The sequence below is a fragment of the Podarcis melisellensis genome (genome assembly GCF_964234715.1).
Source record: "Podarcis melisellensis genome assembly, chromosome: 11".
In the NCBI taxonomy this organism is placed as follows: Eukaryota; Metazoa; Chordata; class Lepidosauria; order Squamata; family Lacertidae; genus Podarcis; species Podarcis melisellensis.
In genome coordinates this window covers 60,551,476-60,571,899 of record NC_138543.1, presented here as the reverse complement: position 1 = coordinate 60,571,899, position 20,424 = coordinate 60,551,476, and the positions used below count along the sequence as shown (strand labels likewise).

General features: G+C 46.3%; 1 protein-coding gene across 1 annotated transcript in view; it reads right to left on the bottom strand.

The window, feature by feature from the left end:
* The window catches only part of DNAI1 (dynein axonemal intermediate chain 1), a 156,462-nt gene that overhangs the window by 120,136 nt on the left and 15,902 nt on the right, over positions 1–20,424 (bottom strand). Inside the window, exons 3-9 of the mRNA XM_081929717.1 lie at positions 18,569–18,667; positions 17,288–17,368; positions 13,232–13,358; positions 10,510–10,628; positions 8,755–8,874; positions 5,344–5,403; positions 1,946–2,080 (exon numbers count right to left, since the gene is read on the bottom strand). Of these exons, the coding sequence (XP_081785843.1) occupies positions 1,946–2,080; positions 5,344–5,403; positions 8,755–8,874; positions 10,510–10,628; positions 13,232–13,358; positions 17,288–17,368; positions 18,569–18,667 (741 nt within the window). The remainder of the gene's footprint in view (positions 1–1,945; positions 2,081–5,343; positions 5,404–8,754; positions 8,875–10,509; positions 10,629–13,231; positions 13,359–17,287; positions 17,369–18,568; positions 18,668–20,424) is intronic.

Below are 20,424 nucleotides of genomic sequence, written 5' to 3'. Positions count from 1 at the left end.
ATAATGAAGCTGACACAAGACCCAATCCTCGTGTGAAAGGAGGCTTCCCCCCCCCACACATGGTCCCATTGAGCCCCACACCCAAGAGAGAAGCTGCCAAATGGGCTTTTTCCATTTTCTAATTGTCTGTAACTGCAAACCCTCAGCGATTCTCACACCCTGGCAGGAGGGGGCAGTGTGGGGCAAAGTTGATAGCAGGCTTGGGTCTCAGGAGGACACACCCACTGCTGGGATCTGGAGGAGGGGGGTGTAGAAATTTAATAAAGAAATTTTTAAAAAATATTGTTGCACAGACCAGGTGATTCCACCCTGCTCTCTCTACAACTGGGATGAAAACAGGGACATGTGTGTGCACGTTCAACCTCTTCTCCAGCAACAGCTAGAATGGAGTATTTGTAGGGATCATTTATCAAAAACACCAGTGCTGGCAATGTAATTTTTCTGTTTGTCTATAAATACTGGGTTTCCACACACGTCGCAACCAAATGTGTTGGAGTTCGGTCAGAATGATTCTAGCCTCCCTTCTCCCTGCGGTGCTGCAATGCCACACGCTGCTCTTACTGTTCTAACAGCTGAGACAAAAAGAATCAGGCCTAATAGACAGGATACTGGAAAAGACGTCCTTTGGCCTGATCCAGAGGACAGGCTTTTGTGCTGTTAATTTACATACAAGAAAAAGAGGAGTTTGGATTTGATATCCTGCTTTATCACTACCCTAAGGAGTCTTAAAGTAGCTGCATGTGGAGGAGCGGGGAAGCGAACCCAGTTCACCAGATTACGAGTCTACCGCTCTTAACCACTACAGCACACTGGTGGCAAAAAACAGGCAGCATGTGATGAACCATGCACACCTGGAACAGGCCAGGTCAGGGGCAAGCATCCGCCACATGGTTTTTTGCTCACACTGCATGGGCAGAAGCGGTGCCTTTTACCAGCTTCGTCTGGTTGGAGAACTGCAGCTGTTCCTGTGCAGGGAGAGCTTGGCCACTATAGGCCATGTGTGCAGAGGAGGGCAACTAAGAGGATCAAGGGTCTGGAAGCCAAGCCTTATGAGCAATGGTTGAAGGAGCTGGGTCTGTTTAGCCCGGAGAAGAGGAGACGGAAAGGAGATATGAGAGCCATCTTCAAAGATCTCAAGGGTTGTCCCATGGAAGAGGGAGCACGCTTGTTTGCTCCTGCTCTGGAGGGTAGGACTCGAACCCATGGCTTCAAGTGACAAGAAAGGAGATTCCAAGTCAACATCAGGAAGAATTTTCTGACGGTAAGAGCTGTTGGAAAGCAGAACGGTCTCCCTTGGGAGGCTGTAGACTCTCCTTCCTTGGAGGCTTTTAAGGAGAGGTTGGATGGCCATCTGTCAGGGATGCTTTAGCTGAGATTCCTGCATTGCAGGGGGTTGGACTAGATGACCTTTGGGTCCCTTCCAACTCTACGATTCTCTTATTCTATGTGTTGGCAACTTTGAGGCTGGATTTCTGCAATGCGCTCCATCTGGGGCTGGCCTTGGGGCCGGTTCAGAAGCTCCAGCCTGCACAAACTGCAGTGACCAGATTGCTGGATCCCAGGAAGCCCAAGGGCTGTGAGGCGCAGGCCTGAGAAGCCGTGGAGCAGATTGTGGAGGACCTCCAGGTGATGAACTCCCAAGGGGATCTCCAATTCCTTTAGCCCGGCCTCTGCAGACCCTCGCAAGTTTCCACCCGCACACAAAACAGTCACACATCCTGAAGACGTGGAGATCTGGGATGGGGCCCAATGGCTTTAAACCTTACAGGAAAACATTTGAGTCAGGAACTGGAGAACATGGACTAGGGCAAAAACACAGGGGCAGCAAGTATTTCACCAATGATATAGGGGAGAAAACACCTAGGATGAAGGGAAAGGGGTGTTGAAAATATAAAAGGCACAAAGCATTGCTGTGTATTATCACCACTATATGCAGGAACAGCACCTGAGATTCTAGCGACGTCAGTTTTCTTCCCCGCATCTTGTCTTCTTTCTTTGCAACTGGGGCCTTTTGTTTCTCTTTCTCTTTCGACTTCTCCAGTTTCTGGAGCTCCTCCACATAGGCATCGTAGATTTCCCACTGAAAGAGACAAAGAGTGAATGGTGAGACAGCAAGGAACATCACAGAACTAGTCACAGGTAGCAGAAGGCAAGTATACTTCTTAAAAACATTTCCTACACAGCTTCCACCCAAACCACCAAGAAAGAAGATGGATGATGACAACTTAAGAGAAATGTCACCCTAGAGCCCTGTGGCCCAGAGCAGGAGGAGGAGTTTGGAGGAGTTTGGACTTGACTCACTCCCCTTAAAAGTAAAGGTACCCCTGACCATTAGGTCTAGTCACGGACGACTCTGGGGTTGTGCACTCATCTCACTCTATAGGCTAAGGGAGCCGGTGTTTGTCCGCAGACAGCTTCCGGGTCATGTGGCCAGCATGACTAAGCCGCTTCTGGCGAACCAGAGCAGCGCACGAAAACGCCGTTTACTTTCCCGCCGGAGCGGTACTTATTTATCTACTTGCACTTTGAGTGCTTTCGAACTGCTAGGTGGGCAAGAGCTGGGACCAAACAATGGGAGCTCACCCCGTCACGGGGATTCGAACCGCCGACCTTCCAATCAGCAAGCCCAAGGCTCTGTGGTTTAGACCACAGCGCCACCCGCGTCCCATTTCACTCCCCTTAAGGAGTGTCAAAGCAGCTAACATTCTCCTTTCCCTTCCTCCCCCACAACAAACACCCTGTGAGGTGAGTGAGGCTGAGAGACTTCAGAGAAGTGTGACTGGCCCAAGGTCACCCAGCAGCTGCATGTGGAGGAGCGGGGAAGTGAACCCGGTTCACCAGATTACGAGTTCACCACTCTTAACCACTACACTATGCTGGCTCCATGCTAGAGAGGCAAAACGAGCACTCCAGCAGGAACAGGACCAGAGCTGGAGGGAAGACTGGGGCAGATCCACAGGTGCACACACACACACACATCCATCCATCCATGGGCAGAGGCAGTTATGAGCCAGATAAGGGAGAACGAACTGGAACAAGGTTGCAGGCGAGCAGGAGGGGAAGCTGGTAGCTGGGAGGGAGCAGGTAAGCAGGAAGGCAAACAGAGAGGAAGAGAGAACTTGGAGCAAGAGCCAGGAGCCACACAAACAAGGCCAGAGAAGCCACTTTCAACACAGGCCAGTCAAGGAGGAAACTCTTGGAACTTTGAAGTGTCAGGCATAGCTCTAATGGCTTTAGCCCAAACGTAGCAGAGTTTTCCTGCACAGCGAAGAAGCTAGTTGAGGTGGAAATGACTAGTCAGCTAGACTCAGAATAACTATTTACAGGATTTATTAAAAGGAAAAATAAAACCAGCAGAGTTTCTGCATACAAAACAAAGCAAAATAAATCCTTTCTTTCTCTCTCTCTCTCTCTCTCTCTCTCTTAACCATACACAGCACTCCTACTCCTAACACACCCTCCACAAACTGTGCTAGCATTCCTAGATAAGAGTTGAGTGCTGGTCGTTAACCAATCAGAGTAAGTAGTTTCTAGGTCAAGCAGACCTTGGCTTTCTGCCAAGAGTAAATTGACACTGCCTTGAGTTAATTGTGTGAAGCCAGAATCTGTAAGTTTTCATGAGAATCAATTAACAGAAACTGAACAGAAACAAGGCCTTTCCTGGGCGGTGGGTGACAATTCTGCCCCTTCCTCCTCCCACCTGCAGACACAGGTTCTTTGACACATGAGATTCTGGAAAGGCTCTTGACTCAAATTCAGTAGGATAGAAAAGGGACTGTTGGCAGGGAGTCGGGGAATGAAGAAAGGAAGAGTTTGAAATATTACTTTATATTCATAAAATGGCCCAAGATGGGGAAGAGAGATGTGGGATTTTGTCCTCTGTCTAAAACTTCAGCTGCGTTCTGACAAATTTAGCAAGTTGCTACTCTGAGCCACTCAAGCTGTGCTCAGCCTGAAGAGAATTCCACTAGCGAGCGAGCTGGAGATTTGCATTTATTCCAGCACTTTGATTAGAAACACGGGTGTCCCTTTAAAGGACCAATTTGATGTAACAAAGATGCATCTCTTTCTCCATCTTTCCATGTCCTCCTAGGAGGGAGAGCCGCTGAGTCTGTGCATTGTCTTATCTACTGCTGTGTACCAAGTACAATAGACAAAATCAGTGGTAATTGGGACAATTGTCACAGGGACCGCAAGAAATATGTGTGGATCAATTCAACTTCTAGGCAACAGTAAGATTTTAAAAAGAGAAAACGTCAAGAAACAAAAACTGGTTGAATTCCATCCCACGCACTTCAGCAGCAAAAATGCACTTATCCTAATGGCACTATTGTTTCAAAGATGCAGATTAAAAAGACACACCCAGGGACACTTTGGGGAGGTGATATGTTTCAGCATCATTTCAGAGCCTGCCACAGATGTGTTTTCATCTACACCAAGCCAGAGAGATGGGCCTCCACATTTCATCCTGCAGGTCTTTCCCTGGTACCTTCAAACACACCCAAAAGCAAGCAGATGCTTTTATCTCACACACAGGAGAGAATGAAGGCTGCTTACCTGAAGTCACTGACCTGGGATGTACTGTATTTTTTGCTCTATAAGACTCACTTTTTCCCTCCTAAAAGTAAGGGGAAATGTGTGTGCGTCTTATGGAGCGAATGCAGGCTGCGCAGCTATCCCAGAAGCCAGAACAGCAAGAGGGATTGCTGCTTTCACTACGCAGCAATCCCCCTTGCTGTTCTGGCTTCTGAGATTCAGATTTTTTTTTCTTGTTTTCCTCCTCCAAAAACTAGGTGCGTCTTGTGGTCTGGTGAGTCTTACAGAGCGAAAAATACGGTACATTTGAGGAGGCATGGATCCTGCTGTAGGGCATGCCATGCTTTCAATCAAGGATGTGGGTGTTGTCTTGGCCCTGTAATCCTCACAGGCCATTAGGAATGAGCAAAGGCACTGAGGGACTGGCAGGGATTAGATGCGCAGACCACCTGGGCATGCCCAGTGTTAAGACTGAAGACTAAAGGGATGAGATTCCGGCTCCATCCAACTTTCTCTCCCTTAGCTGTCACCTCAGTGGCAGAGTAGGGAGCACAGCTCAGCTCCACCAGGAAGCCCCTGACCCAAAGTTGTGGCGGCTGGTCATTATGGGAACAAACGCTTAGAAACTGGTGGCTGAGCTTTGGTTTGTCTGTTTTCCCCTCTGCCCTCCATGTCCCTTTCTCCTCCTGTGTTGTAGGGTTGTAGGTCTTGTACTGACAGTATGTAAACTGCTCTGAAAGCCCCCCTTTTTTGCTGAATGGTGAGGCACAGATGCTCTAAATTAATATATAAATAAATAGCATTTACCTGGTTGGCAGTGTCAGAGAAGGTAGCTCTCGGCGGGGGCTCCATCTGACATGCCCTGTCCTGGAAGAAAGGATTTGAAGTAGCATGCAGTTAATCCCGTTGTCAGTGCAGGATATATATAAAAGTCGGCTCTTGCTTAGCTGCCGAGAAACCGCCTGGGACTTGAGCAGCGCCAGTGGAGTGTGACTTCCCCCCACCATTTATCCAAAAGGTCTGTGCGCTGCGAGGGTATTGCAAATGGATCTGTGTTTACTATCAACCTGACATTTTATTTGTGACAAGAGCTGGCCTGTTGCTGCGATGACCCCGGGCTCACGTGCGTCCAGGGAAACGGAAAGCACCTCGATAGGAATGTACAAATGGAAGGATCATTGGTTTCGGCAGAAATTACTGCAAGTTTGCCGCAGGTTGATAGGTTTTACTGCTTCTGCCTCCGAGAGCAGTGCAACACATGGGCTAACCTATGGCATTCTAGAATTATAACAGCCTATGTAAAAAGCTTGGGCTCATCTCTCTCTGGGGAAAGGGATTTTTAAAGAAAATGTTCAAAGCAATCTAAGTTTTCTCCTTAGCACCTGAAGTCTCTGTAAGCAAAGGAGTCGTAAGAACTCTGGGGTGAGAAAATGAGACTGAAGAACTGGCCGCTGGCTGGCTGCCCACGAGTCAGATTCAACTGCACTAGAACCAGAAGGGTGTTGATGAACTGAAGCTGGGATATAGGAAAACAGGCCTCTGGGGAGGGTTAGGCTGTGGCAGAAATGGGGAAAGGGGAGTCCAGCAATATCTGGAGGGAGACACAGATGGTCTGATATAAAGGCTTTGTGTGGAGCTGGCCAAGGAGCAGAGAGGGCAGAGCTGGTAGCTTTGAGGAGACGCTGCAACAATTTTCTGCTTTCCACATTGGCACGGCAGGACCTATTACATAGAATCATAGAACTGTAGAGTTGGAAGGGACCACATGGGTCATCTAGTCCACCCCCTGCAACGCAGGAATATTTTGCCCAAGGTGGGTTTTGAACCCAGGACCCTGAGATTAAGAGTCTTATGCTCTACTGACTGAGCTATTCCTTTGTAATAGTAGTTCTACGGACATCTCAAATGCCACTAATGAGTGCTTCAGATGCAGCATAGTCATAGGATGTTTCCGAGCACAATTCAAAGTGTTGGTGCTGACCTTTAAAGCCCTAAACTGCCTCGGTCCAGTATACCTGAAGGAGCATCTCCACCTCCATCATTCTGCCCGGACACTGAGGTACAGCTCCGAGGGCCTTCTGGCAGTTCCCTCCCTGCGAGAAGCAAGGTTACAGGGAACCAGGCAGAGGGCCTTCTCAGTGGTGGCACCCGTCCATTTCACCAGAAGTCAAAGAGAAGAAGAACTCAAAGACTTTTAGAAGACATCTGAAGGCAGCCCGTTTAGGGAAGCTTTTAATGTTTAACAGACCACTGTATTTTAGTACTTTGTTGGAAGCCACCCAGAGTGGCTGGGGAGACCCAGCCAGATGGGCGGGGTATAAATAATAAATTACTATTATATTATTATTATAGGAACATAGGAATCTGCCTTCCACCAAGTCAAACCACTGGTGTACCTAGCTAATCAACTAGCAGCATCTTTCTGGGGTTTCTCTCTCAGCACTATAATAATTAATAATACCCCGCCCATATGGCTGGGTTTCCCCAGCCACTCTGGGCGGCTTCCAACAAAACACTAAAATACAATAACCTATTAAACATTAAAAGCCCCACGTGAAGATGCCTGGGATTGAACTTGAGTTCTTTCGCATGCAGAACAGATGAGCTACCACCAACCAGTCCCGTTACACACAACGCCGGAATGAGTTTGCAATTATCCTGAAGTCACTGATATTTTTATTGTTATGGATCACATTATTATTCATTACGATATTGCTTTCTAGTGTCTGAAGTGCTTTAGGAGTCTTAATTGCATCGTCAGAGCAGATGGCCCAGTAAATCTGTTTGCTTCTCTGCATCTGCAGCCCACCCAACCCCACGGCCTCTGTGTGGATAGCAGGCATTTGGTCTTTGAAACAAAAAATGAGAAAGGGCACGTCCCTGTTCCTGAAATCAAAGTCAAGGGCAAAAGAAGGCAATATGGGAAACGCTGGACCTGGTGGATCTTCAAGCCGGATCCAGGAGGGCAGTTCCTGCATCCTCTTAACAGTTTCCATGATGCAGAAAGGTTATTTGGAGAGAGACTTCCAACTTAGCTTGCTTTTGAACTGTCAAAGCCAGTGTGGTGTAGTGGTTGAGAGCGGTAGTCTCGTAATCTGGGGAACGGGGTTCGCGTCTCCGCTCCTCCAGATGCAGCTGCTGGGTGACCTTGGGCCAGTTACACTTCCTTGAAGTCTCTCAGCCCCACTCACCTCACAGAGTGTTTGTTGTGGGGGAGGAAGGGAAAGGAGAATGTTAGCTGCTTTGAGACTCCTTAAAGGGAGTGAAAGGCGGGATATAAAATCTAAACTACTACTACTACTACTACTACTCCTCCTCTTCTTCCTCTTCTTCTTCTTCTTCTTCTTCTTCTTCTTCTTCTTCTTCTTCTTCTTCTTCTTCTGTCACAGCCTGAGAAAGTACCCTGATAGCAGAACAGGCCTGCTAAAAAATATTCAGACATCAGCGTTCCCTGGCTCATCACCTTTCATGGACCATAGGAAGCTGCTTTATGTGCTGCCAAACTCATGGTCCGGCTAGGTACAGTTTTAACCACCCTGACTAGCAGGGGTTGTCCAGGTTTTCAGACTCCAGTCCTCATGATTCTGAATCAAGGGCTGATATAATAGTGAGACAGAAGGAGACAGACTGCTGCTCTATCTGGTTCAGTATCATCCACACTGAATGGCAGCAATGCCTCTCCAGGGTTTGAGGCAGGGGAGACCCCCAACCCTACCTGGAGATGCCAGGAATTGAACCGAGGACTTCTTGCATGCAAGGTAGATGTGCTGCAACCCTTCCCTTCTAGAAAACAGCCTGACAAACAAGCAGTTGAGGACAGACCCTGAAAACTGGTGTTTTGGAGGTGGGCAAGGAAGAGTTTGTGTCAAGCATCCACAGAGAGCTTGGAGATGACAACCATGAATGCGGCACATTCGTAATTCCACCATTTCCAGGGCGCCAGAAACCTCTGATAGAAGAAGCATCCGTCTTTGCCACTGTGCTTCTAGCTGCCAAAGGCAATCAATATCTTCTATGTCCATCAGCAATTAGCACTTGACGCAGAGAGATGGCCATAGGCGTACGAGAGGAACTACAGCCAACAGACAAGGGTGTGAAGCATAGCTGTCAACTTTTCCCTTTTCTTGTGAGGAATCCTATTCGGAATAAGGGATTTTCCCTTAAAAAATGGGAAATGTTGACAGCTATGGTGTGAAGAGACCGGCAGTGACAACCTACCCTCACAGGGTTGTTGTAGGTCTGGGAGGCTCTCTCGCTGAAGTTGAACTGGTTGGTGAGCTTCCGTTCACCCACCAGACGGGGACGGTATTCTTCTTCTTTCTCTTCCTGGGCTGCAGCCTGAAAGAGGGGGAAACGGTCACAGAATTGCTGAGTTGGAAGGGATGCCAAGGGTCATCTAGTCCAACCCACCCATCTCTTTTGGGGGGACAGACTGGGAAGAACTAGAAAGGAAAGAGAGGGGCATCACCTGCACCTTTGGTGCTCCTCCTTTGGCTGAGGCTGAGGACCTTGCTGTCACCCACCTGGGCAGGGGAAGAGGAAGAGGAAGCGGTGGCAGCAGGGTGCTGGAACCCTGGAGGGCCATCGCTGCCAGTCGGTGTAGACTATACTGAGCCAGATGGATCCACGGTCCGATTCAGTATGAGCTTCCTATGTTCCAATGTGTGCGGGCCCTATCCATTACCCCTCCTGCCACCATTGGCCACTGAGTCAACCATGTCAGTCCCCCAGCATTGTCCCCACCCAGAGGCAGGTGAGGGGCTTGCCTGTCGCTGCCCCTCCTCATTGCTGGTGGGGCTACAGAGAGGGCAGGAGGAAAAGGAGGGGAATGACTCTTCCTTGTGCTTTTTAATATACAGTGGTACCTCAGGTTAAGAACTTAATTAGTTCCGGAGGTCCGTTCTTAACCGGAAACTGTTCTTAACCTAAGGTACCACTTTAGCTAATGGGGCCTCCCACTGCCGCCGCACGATTTCTGTTCCCTTCCTGAAGCAAAGTTCTTAACCCGAGGTACTATTTCTGGGTTAGCGGAGTCTGTAACCTGAAGCATCTGTAACCCGAGGTACCACTGTATCTTCAGGATGAGAACAGAAATCTATAACCCGAGGTATCACTGCTTCAGGATGAGAACAGAAATGACGCAGCGGCAGTAGGAGGCCCCATTAGCTAAAGTGGTACCTCAGGTTAAGAACAGTTTCAGGTTAAGAACAAACCTCCAGAACAAATTAAGTTCTTAACCCGAGGTACCACTTTAGCTAATGGGGCCTCCTGCTGCCGCTGCACCATTTCTGTTCTCATCCTGAAGCAAAGTTCTTAATCTGAGGTACTATTTCTGGGTGAGCGGAGTCTGTAGCCTGAAGCGTATGTAACCCGAGGTACCACTGCATATCAAAAGCACCCTTAACAAACTATGATTCTCGGGGTGGGGGGAGAAGAGACATTTTCTGATTTGTCCTCAGGTGGCAAAATGTCTTGGGCCAACTCTGAACAGTTTAAGCAAAGTAAAAAAAGGAAAGAAATACAAGCTAGCTGCTTGCACGTTGCCACAAAGCCTTAATAATAATAATAATAAATAATAAAAATAATAATTTATATCCCGCCCTCCCCAGCCGAAGCCGGGCTCAGGGCGGCTAACAACAACAAAATAAAAAAATTCCTTCCAGTAGCACCTTAAAGACCAACTAAGTTAGTTCTTGGTATGAGCTTTCGTGTGCATGCACACTTCTTCAGATACCATGCACACGAAAGCTCATACCAAGAACTAACTTAGTTGGTCTTTAAGGTGCTACTGGAAGGAATTTTTTTTGTTTTGACTATGGCAGACCAACACGGCTACCTATCTGTAACAACAACAAAATAGTACAACATTCTAAAATCATTCATCATAAAATTCATTCAAATCAAATTGATGGCAACCATTGAGCTAGAGTTCTGTGAAGATTGCCAAAGGAGGGAGTCAGACTGTGCCCTTACCGGCTGATCTGTTTTTTCTCCTTCTCCTTCTCCTGCTTCCCCTTCCGGCTGCTCTTCTTCCTTAAGCTCTTCGTCCAGGGCCTCAAAGTCCACCACAGCAGATGCGACAGGAAGCACAGCTGAGAATCATAAGGGTCATCATAAGGGTCATCTAGTCCAACCCCCTGCACTTCAGGACACTTTTGCCCAATGTGGGGCTCAAACCCACGACCCTGAGATTAGGAGTCTTGTGCTCTACCAACTGAGCTATTTTGGCTGAGAATAGAACAGGGCGGTGTGGCAAACACAGCAGTTATTGCAGCAACCCATATCAGAAACACCGGGAAGGGGTGGGAGAGAGAGTTTTGTGTCTATAGGTGCAGCAGCTATGGCACTGGGTGGAAGACAAGCATTTAAGCTTGCAAAAATTTATCATTTGCCCGATAATAAATGTTGGAAATGTAAAGAGACCGAAGGTACATTCTTTCATCTTTGGTGGACATGCCCAAGGATTAAGACTTTCTGGGAGACGATCTATAATGAAATGAAAAAGGTATTTAAATATACCTTTCTGGAGAAACCAGAGGCCTTTCTCCTGGGCATGGTTGGCCAATTGGTGTCACAGAAGGACAGAACTTTCTTTATGTATGCTACAACAGCAGCAAGAATACTTATTGCAAAGTACTGGAAGACACAAGATCTACCCACCCGGGAAGAATGGCAGATGAAGGTGATGGACTACATGGAACTGGCGGAAATGACTGGCAGAATCCGAGACCAGTGAGAAGAGTCGGTGGAGAAAGATTGGAAGAAATTTAAAGACTATCTACAGAAACTCTGTAAAATTAATGAATGTTAGAAGGATGTTGGAATGAAGTTATGTGGTTTTAGTAGAAATGTTATAAAGGTTTAGGAAAAATCAGACTGTTAATTGGTGAAAGGAGGGAAAGTATAGTTACACTAACATTTAGATAAATTACAGGACAAAAATTGGAAAAGATGGAAAGGATTTGCTGAATTAGTTAACCGAACTAGAATACAAAAAAGGGAAATGTGAGGAGGTCAAGGAAACAAACAAATGAAAGATAAGTTATGGGAAGATCTGCTGTGTTTTTTAATTGTTTGTATTTTTCTGTTTTTCTCTTTTTTCTTTTGTTCTTTTCTTTTTTTCTCTCACTTATTGTGATGTGTTGTTTTGCTTTTGTTTAATATGGTGTTTTTACTTTTGCTTTTTGTAACCCTTAAAACCTTAATAAATATTACTTTTTTTAAAAAAAGAAAAAGACAAGCATTTAAGGCCCGTCGTCCACAGCTTCAAAGATGTCCCAGCTTCAGAGTGCATCAAAGCAAGTTCTCCATGCAATGCACAATTCATTTATGTATTTCACTACTACAAGGGTTGGTGGTGGCCACTAACAGAGGCAGCTTAAAAAGGAGACTAGGCAAATTCCTGGAGAGGCTGGCCATCATTGGCTATACATTTGTTTAGAGGCAGTCACTGAGAAGCAACAGTGGAAGAGGACTGTTGACTTCCAGCCCTGCTTGTGGGCTTCCTAGTCAGCAACTGAGGAAAGCAGGATGCTAGACTACTGTAGGTATCCCATTGGACTACAGTGGTACCTCGGGTTAAGAACTTAATTCGTTCTGGAGGTCCGTTCTTAACCTGAAACTGTTCTTAACCTGAAGCACCACTTTAGCTAATGGGGCCTCCCGCTACCGCCACGCCACCACCACGTGATTTCTGTTCTCATCCTGAAGCGAAGTTCTTAACCCGAGGTACTATTTCTGGGTTAGTGGAGTCTGTAACCTGAAGCACCTGTAACCTGAAGCATCTGTAATCCGAGGTACCACTGTAATCCAGAAGGATACGCCACATGTTCCAGATAGCAGAACTAGGAAAATCCCCTCTCTGAGACCACAGGAAGTCATTACAAGTCAAAATAGATGACAACAACAACAACAACAACAACAAACAACAACTTATTATTTATACCCTGCCCATCTGGCTGGGTTTCCCCAGCCACTCTGGGCAGCTCCCAACTAAATATTAAAAACACAATATAGCATTAAACTTAAAAAACTTCCCTAAACAGGGCTGCCTTCAGAAGTCTTTAAAAAGTAAGATAGTTGCTTACAGTGGTACCTCGCAAGAGGAATGCCTCGCAAGACGAAAAACGCGCAAGACGAAAGGGTTTTTCGTTTTTGGAGTTGCTTCGCAAGACGATTTTCCCAATGGGCTTGCTTCGCAAGACGAAAACGTCTTGCGAGTTTGCTTCCTTTTTCTTAAAGCCATTAATACCCATAGAATCCGCACCCCGCAAGACGAAAAAATCGAAAGATGAAACAACTCGCAGAACGAATTAATTTCGTCTTGCGTGGCACCACTGTATTTCCTTGACATCTGATGGGAGGGCATTCCACAGGGGCTAGATGCACCAGTGATCTGACACAGCCTTAGCCAGATCTATATATACTAAGTCAAACATATCTGCTCCTCTCCTGAGCACCAGTTCCCCTTTATTTGTACCTCCCGCCAAACTGCTGCGTACCCCCCTGTCCAGAGAAGGTATGTCTGCAAGAGACCTCCTACAAACTGATGTTTACCTGTTCAATCATGCTAACAAACAGGCCCTGGTGTGACAGTGTTCCCCCACCTACAGGCACACATTTCCTCCGGCGCCCAGAGTAGGTGTGGCGGGCGCATGGCTCAATAGCTCGCTGTCTGCTGACCCACAAAGCCTACCGATAGTCAGGCTCTGCTTCACGCTCTGCCTCCGACCCTCATCCGAATCTCGGAATATCAGGTTCCCATAGAGAGTGAAGTGCGTGGCCATCTGTTCCACCACACTAGTCTGCTTGTAGGATCTCTCCTATGGAGAAATAAAAGACCAGCATTGATATGACGACACACAGCCACGTTTCTCTTTCATTCATAAAAGGGTTTCTGTACCGCTGTTCCATAAATTATCAGAGTGGTGTGCAGTGATGAAACATAAACAACATTAAGTCCCACAAGGAGGTCAACAGAACTCTCCCCCTTAGACAACTGCCTAATGTCTGGAGGTAGGGTTGGTGTTTTTGTTTTTTGCCAAAGCTTCTGAGTGTGTCTATGTGTTTTTGTCCAAAGTTTGGCAAATCCCGGACATTTCAGCGATTTCTGCCCGGAAACTGCTTTCGACACCCGATTTCCAGCTGCATCTAGGAAATCCCTAATCCAACCCCAAGGGACGCAGATGGCGCTGTGGGTTGAACCACAGAGCCAAGGACTTGCCGATCAGCGGTTCGAATCCCCGTGATGGGGTGAGCTCCCGTTGCTCGGTCCCTGCTCCTGCCAACCTAGCAGTTCAAAAGCACGTCAAAGTGCAAGTAGATAAATAGGTACTGCTCCGGCGGGAAGGTAAACGGCGTTTCCATGCGCTGCTCTGGTTCGCTTAGTCATGCTGACCACATGACCCGGAAGCTGAACGCCGGCTCCCTCAGCCAATAAAGAGAGATGAGCGCCACAACCCCAGAGTCAGCCACGATTGAACCTTATGGTCAGGGGTCCCTTTACCTTTAGTCCAACCCCAATTCAACGCAAGATTCTCACCCAACATGGGGTTGGGGCTCGAATCTACAACCCATCCATTTTTGGCAGGATCTAGTCCCAGCAGGAATGAAGGAGCAACTACTTTTCAATCTAGCTCAGATTACCTCACGTTACACCAGAGTGGGAGGGAAAAGCTACAGATCCCAGGAATGTCGCACGAAGCCTGGTCCGTAAAAACGGTCAGTTGCAGGACTATCTAAGGTGAATTAAACGGCCTCGGTCCTGTATACCTGAAGGAGCGTCTCCACCCCCATCGTTCAGCCCGGACACTGAGATCCAGCGCCGAGGGCCTTCTGGCGGTTCCCTCATTGCGAGAAGTGAGGCTACAGGGAACCAGACAGAGGGCCTTCTCGGTAGTGGCACCCGCCCTGTGGAACGCCCTCCCATCAAATGTCAAAGAGATAAAGAATTACCTGACATTCAGAAGACATCTTAAGGCAGCCCTGTTCAGGGAAGTTTTTAATATGTAATGCTGTACTGTTTTTAACACTGATTGGGAGCCGCCCAGAGTGGCTGGGGAAACTCAGCCAGATGGGTGGGGTATAAATAATAAATTATTATTATATTATTATTATATATTCTAGGGTGAAGGTTTTAGTTCATGGGAGTCACCTACTTCACAGGGATGAAGCAGCACTGAGTGTGGGAGAGAACCACACCAGACCAGACCAGGCAGCAGCAAGAAGAACCTGGCAGCGACAGCAGGTTAGGGGTTAGGGGGCGCAAATTACTTTCCTTGCCCCGGGTTAGGGGGCGCAAATTACTTGCCTTGTCCTGGGTGCTGCCAACCCACGCTACGCCACTGGTCCTTATTAACAACAAAGGGCAAAATCTGAGCAGAACTAGCCCTGCATTGTCAGCCAAGGCAGGGATGGAACTCACATCCAGTGCCGGATTTACATATAAGCTAAACAAGGGTTTAGCTTATAGGGTTTAGCTTAGAGTCCCACATTCTTGGGGGCCCAAAAAAAATTTAAAGGAAAAAAACCTGGATGTACATTTCCAAAACATAAGATAAAAAACAAATAAAATAAAACCTACATACAGCACAGTGTTTTGTGTTGTGTAGGCTCCTATGATGTAAGGAATGGGCCCCCGCCTGCTAGCCTACTCCCTAAAATATCCCTGGTTTGCTCATTTCTATATATAGGGTGCCTAGATTCTGCATGGGCTGGTCGCATGGCAACATGTGCAAATGGCTTTAGATATCTATTAGGTCTATAAATCACCATATAGCATGTATTCAACACAAAAAACAGCGACTTTTGTCGTTGTTGACAAAGGACAGCTGGACATATAAAGGGCCCCATTACCTTCAGGAGCTTAAAGGTAAAGGGACCCCTGACCATTAGGTCCAGTCGTGGCCAACTCTGGGGTTGTGGCGCTCATCTCGCTTTACTGGCCGAGGGAGCCGGCGTACAGCTTCCGGGTCATGTGGCCAGCAAGACTAAGCCGCTTCTGGTGAACCGGAACAGCGCATGGAAACGGAAACCTTCCTGCTGGAGTGGTACCTATGTATCTACTTGCACTTTGATGTGCTTTCAAACTGCTAGGTTGCCAGGAGATTAGGCATTAAGTGAGGATTAAACGAAGAACCAATTTGCTGTCTCCTCTGCAATTTCTCCCTTGTGAATTTTCATTTCAAACATATACAGGCCTGACTTTATCTGGTAGCTTTTGAAGCTTGGCTTGATGGGAGGCTTCTCAGAATCAGGGGAGATCTGATATATTTATTATTTTATTTATTCAATTTATATAGCGGCTTTTATCCTAAAATCCCAGGACTGTGTACAACATTAAGAACATAATTTACACAGAATAACAATAATAATAATACACAGCATACTAATAAAATAATAATAATAACAGCCCCCCCCAATATAGATTATTTAATAGCCGAAAGTCTAGGTAAAGAGGAATATTTTTGCTGGGCACCAAAAGACATGGGATGTTTTCTCTCTTTTGCTTCAGTGGTTTTTGTTTAAAACCCAGTTATGTTAAAAAAGAGCTGCCGTATTGCAAAAAGTGAAAAATCTAAAAAATAAATAAATGGGTTGCCATAGGTCCAGATTTTCCCAGACGTTTAAGCAACTTCCACCCGCACGCTGCTTCCGATGGCTGAATCCCAGCTACGTCCAGGAAATTCCGGATGTGAGAACTGGTGGTTTAACTTATTAATGGGTAAAATATAAGTAGAATAGCAGCTTTCTAGGGTAAGGGGGGGGGGGAAATGCCATGGAAGGGTGGATGGGAAATCAATGGATATTCAAGATTTGTCCTGAGTGTTGCAAAAATTAAAAAATAAAGCAAATCTTGTCTTATATAACACAATCCTATTAAAGGCCCACTGAGCTCAATGGAGTTTTCTCCCAGGGAAGCAGGTATAGGAATGCAGGCACACTGTTTCACTGCATATGTATGAAACCACTTTAAAGCGAAGAAAGGCAGTGTAACAATATTTAAAGTAAGCTCGCTAAATTCAAGCATATTTGATATGCTATATTTCTTTTGTTTAAAGCCTTTGCATTCTGCCTTTTTGACTTCTAAGAAATTTTCAGGATGGCTTCCAAGGAGAAACTTGAAAACATCATTAAAAGTACAAGGAAATGGGAAAAGCATAAACTCAACAAGATTGGTAGAATATGGAATGTAACATAAAAAGGCATGACAAAATCTCGAAAGCAACCCTAAAACCAACCTCACTTATTCATAAAAAATCTGGACAAGCTATCTATCTATCTATCTATCTATCTATCTATCTATCTATCTATCTATCTATCTATCTCTGGCACCTATAATCGTACGAATCAGGGGACAAGAAAACATCCCTGCAGTGTCAACAAAGAGAAGGCTCTCTCTCCTTCTGCTACCCACCAAGCCTCTGTGGCAAGGGCTTCTAGAGAAAGACCTCCAAATATCTCGTATTTGGATCATGATATTTTGCTTCCAGTTGTATTTGACAGTTGACATGCAATGGCATCAGCCCTCTTTGGTAGCAACATGCAATGGTATTTTGTATTTGACAGCTAATGGTATTTTCTATGTGGTGTTTGTCCAAGTCAAAGCAGCCAACAGTTGCCAACAAGCATTATGCTCCCAAAATTAAATATCCCAAATTCAAATTCAAATAGCAGGGGTTTTTTAAAGCATACATTAGTGAAGCAATTGCCCACATCTCATATGAATTTCATTGAAGAGTAAATTACTCACTTTAAAACTGTATCTGACAATGTTCTGTGGAGCATGAGGATTATTGGCTGTCAGGATGCGAGTGATCTCTTCTTTCAATTCCTGCAAAAGGGGAAAAGCTGGCTTAAAACACACATACACCCTTTATAAAGTTAATATTCAGATACATTTGTACCATCCTGTAATTCTTCATGAGCTGTATTGCCACATTGAACTTTTGCTGAGAGCTGCAGGAGACTTCTTAAAATAATTTCCCCCCATTAGAAATAATGACAGTACTGATTTGATGTATTTCATGAAAATGTTAGGTTCAAATGAACATTGCATGGAGAAGGAAGTAACTGAACTTTCTTGATATATTCGGGGAAGGTGTATTATTTTCTTTTTGGGGGAAAGTAAATGTTATGATTCAAAGTTCTTTCATTTTGTGTGCAAAAATTGAGTAATTCCCTTCAGCCAGTCATGCATGCTTCTTGATAAAACGGTTTTCCTTTGTGGGAGAAAGCACACAAAGGATAACCTGTGGGACTTATATGACCTCATTTGCAATCAAACAAGCAGAATCCCTTTGGCTTCAAGTTCCACGTTCTTAAGATCTGGAAAAGGAAAGGCTCATTTGTTTGTCGGGTACAATTAAACTAACCCACGGCCCACAACTCAAAGAGCTGTTGGGCAATTTTTTTCATGACATTCCAAAATCCATCACAGTTTGGGCTGCTTTCAACAAGGAGGGCCTGTTGCTCAGGGCACATGGGATTAATATGCTCATGGCTTCAATCCCTGTTCCTTCAAGTCTCTTAAGTAGGAGAAATAGGAAAAACTTTTGCAAAAGACCTTGAAGAGCTGCTGCTCCCGCCAGTCAGGTTAGAGAAAATATTGAGTTTGGTGGCCCTCCACAAATGGAAGTGTAGCAACAGACACAAAAACACGGAGTATTGGGGAAAGTAAGAGTCCAGTGCAGATACCATCAAATGACAATCGAGCTCTGGAGAAAGAAGAGGAAGTCTTCTTTTCCTGGGGGGGTTCCCTTGGGGATTCCAGCTGTATCCAGCCAGCCCATGACATTAGCACTGCAAACGAATAATAACTCTCCTATAAGATCACTATGACAATCATTTCTCATTTTTATAGCACTTTCTTAAACCTCTTCTATGCCTCATCCCAGGGGATCATGACTTGCCTGAGCTGGATTTGAGGCTGGGTCCCCACATTCGTTCTCGGGGTTATTATGCACGCACCGTAGGGGCCACCAGATTGGCTGGAACGAGGCCCTGCAGTGACTCCCCTCCAAAATATACTTACAGCATCTGTCAGCTCCAGCTGGTCTGGGGGCTTGATTAATGTCTTGGCCTGCGCCCATTCATCTGCCCCCCCTTCCACTTCAGCACCGCCTTCGTCATCCTAGAACAACAGATTTAAGCAGGGTGAGGTGGATTCTATCTTGCCAGGGCAGCAAGAAATGAACAAATGCCTAATGGAATGGTCTCAGTGATGGGGTGCACATTTTTATTCTTATTTATTTATGATTATTAAAGGTAAAGGTAAAGAGACCCCTGACCATTAGGTCCAGTCGTGGCCAACTCAGGTTGCGGCGCTCATCTCGCTTTATTGGCCATGGGAGCCAGCATACAGCCTCCGGGTCATGTGGCCAGCAAGACTAGGCTGCTTCTGGCGAACCAGAGCAGCGCACGGAAACGCCGTTTACCTTCCCGCTGGAGCGGTACCTATTGATCTACTTGCACTTTGACGTGCTTTCCAACTGCTAGGTTGGCAGGCGCAGGGACCGAGCAACGGGAGCTCACCCTATCACGGGGATTCGAACTGCTGACTTTCTGATCAGCAAGTCCTAGGCTCTGTGGTTTAACCCACAGCTCCACATGCGTCCCTTATTTATGATTATTACTTTGTCAAAAAAAATATAAAAGGAACGTATAAAATGTAAATCATTGCATAAAATTTAAATAAAATAATGAATTAAAGAAAGAAAGAAAGAAAGAAAGAGAAGAGAAGAAAAGAAAAGAAAAAATGCCACTGTGGTGTCTTTATGGATTGTTTGCAAAGGAGCAGGCTGGAGGCACCATTCTTTTGTGATTCTGTTCCTACCTGCCTAGGAGATATGGGGTTACCAACATGGTGCCCGTGGGCGCAATGGCACCCTTGTGAGCCTCTGCTTCATGAGATCCCTCCCCTCCCACAAAGTGCACATTGCTGGAGGAGGAAAGGAGTAAAACTCTTCCCCCTCTTCTCCTTTCGGCTTTTCAACATCCAGACCAGCGCATGAGTCGCCACTCGGAGCCTTGGAAATCACCCAAGCAGTTGAACGGAAGGAAGGTGGAAGGGACAAGAAGGTGGGAGGGGGGATGAAGTGACCTGGGAGACTGGGTGGAGACAAAACAGAGAGACTGGAGGCACAGAGAAAGCGGGGTGCTGCAGGAGTCAGAGGACAGCAGGAGAGACAATGGAGTGCTGTGGTCACAGATGTATTCTGTGTTTTGCTCTTATCATCTTGTGTACAAATGTGACTCTGGAGAAGGGAGAGAAGCAGAAGGGCCATGACAAAATTTCAAATGCATCCATGGACCCCCCCAAAGGTTGGTGACTCATGGGTTATCAATTTAATAGTAACAACAAGATCCAGAAGATGATGCTTGGAGTCTATAGTTCAGCTCCATGGCACTGAGGCCGTGGTTTCCACAGTGACCTGTTTCATCACTAGCCGTCTTTATTACAGTCTGCATCAAGTCTCTGGAGATCTGGGATGAAGCGCCACCAGTGACCCCTGCCTCTGTGGGTCCTTTTCATCCAAATCTTGTGAGGAACTGGATATGGCTGGGAATTGGTAGGAGGCTGGCTAAGGCACACGCAACTGTGAAGCAAGATGTTGGACTAGGTGGGCCGTGGTTTTGCTTCTCTTCATCCACTGAAAGCTGGTGATCTCAACAGGGAAATGAGCTTGTCGTTTCGACAACTTGTTTCAGGAAATGCTGCATTGTGACAGCCTTTATAGCTGCAAGGGCTTGCAGAAATCACCTTCCATATTGTATGTCTAAGCACTGCAGAGGTTTTGTCTGATGGGTGTTTTCTGAATGCAAAGTTAAGCACCAGGAACTTGTTTGGAACCATGTCTATAGAAGGTTGGCCTCAAATGGACGAGAGGA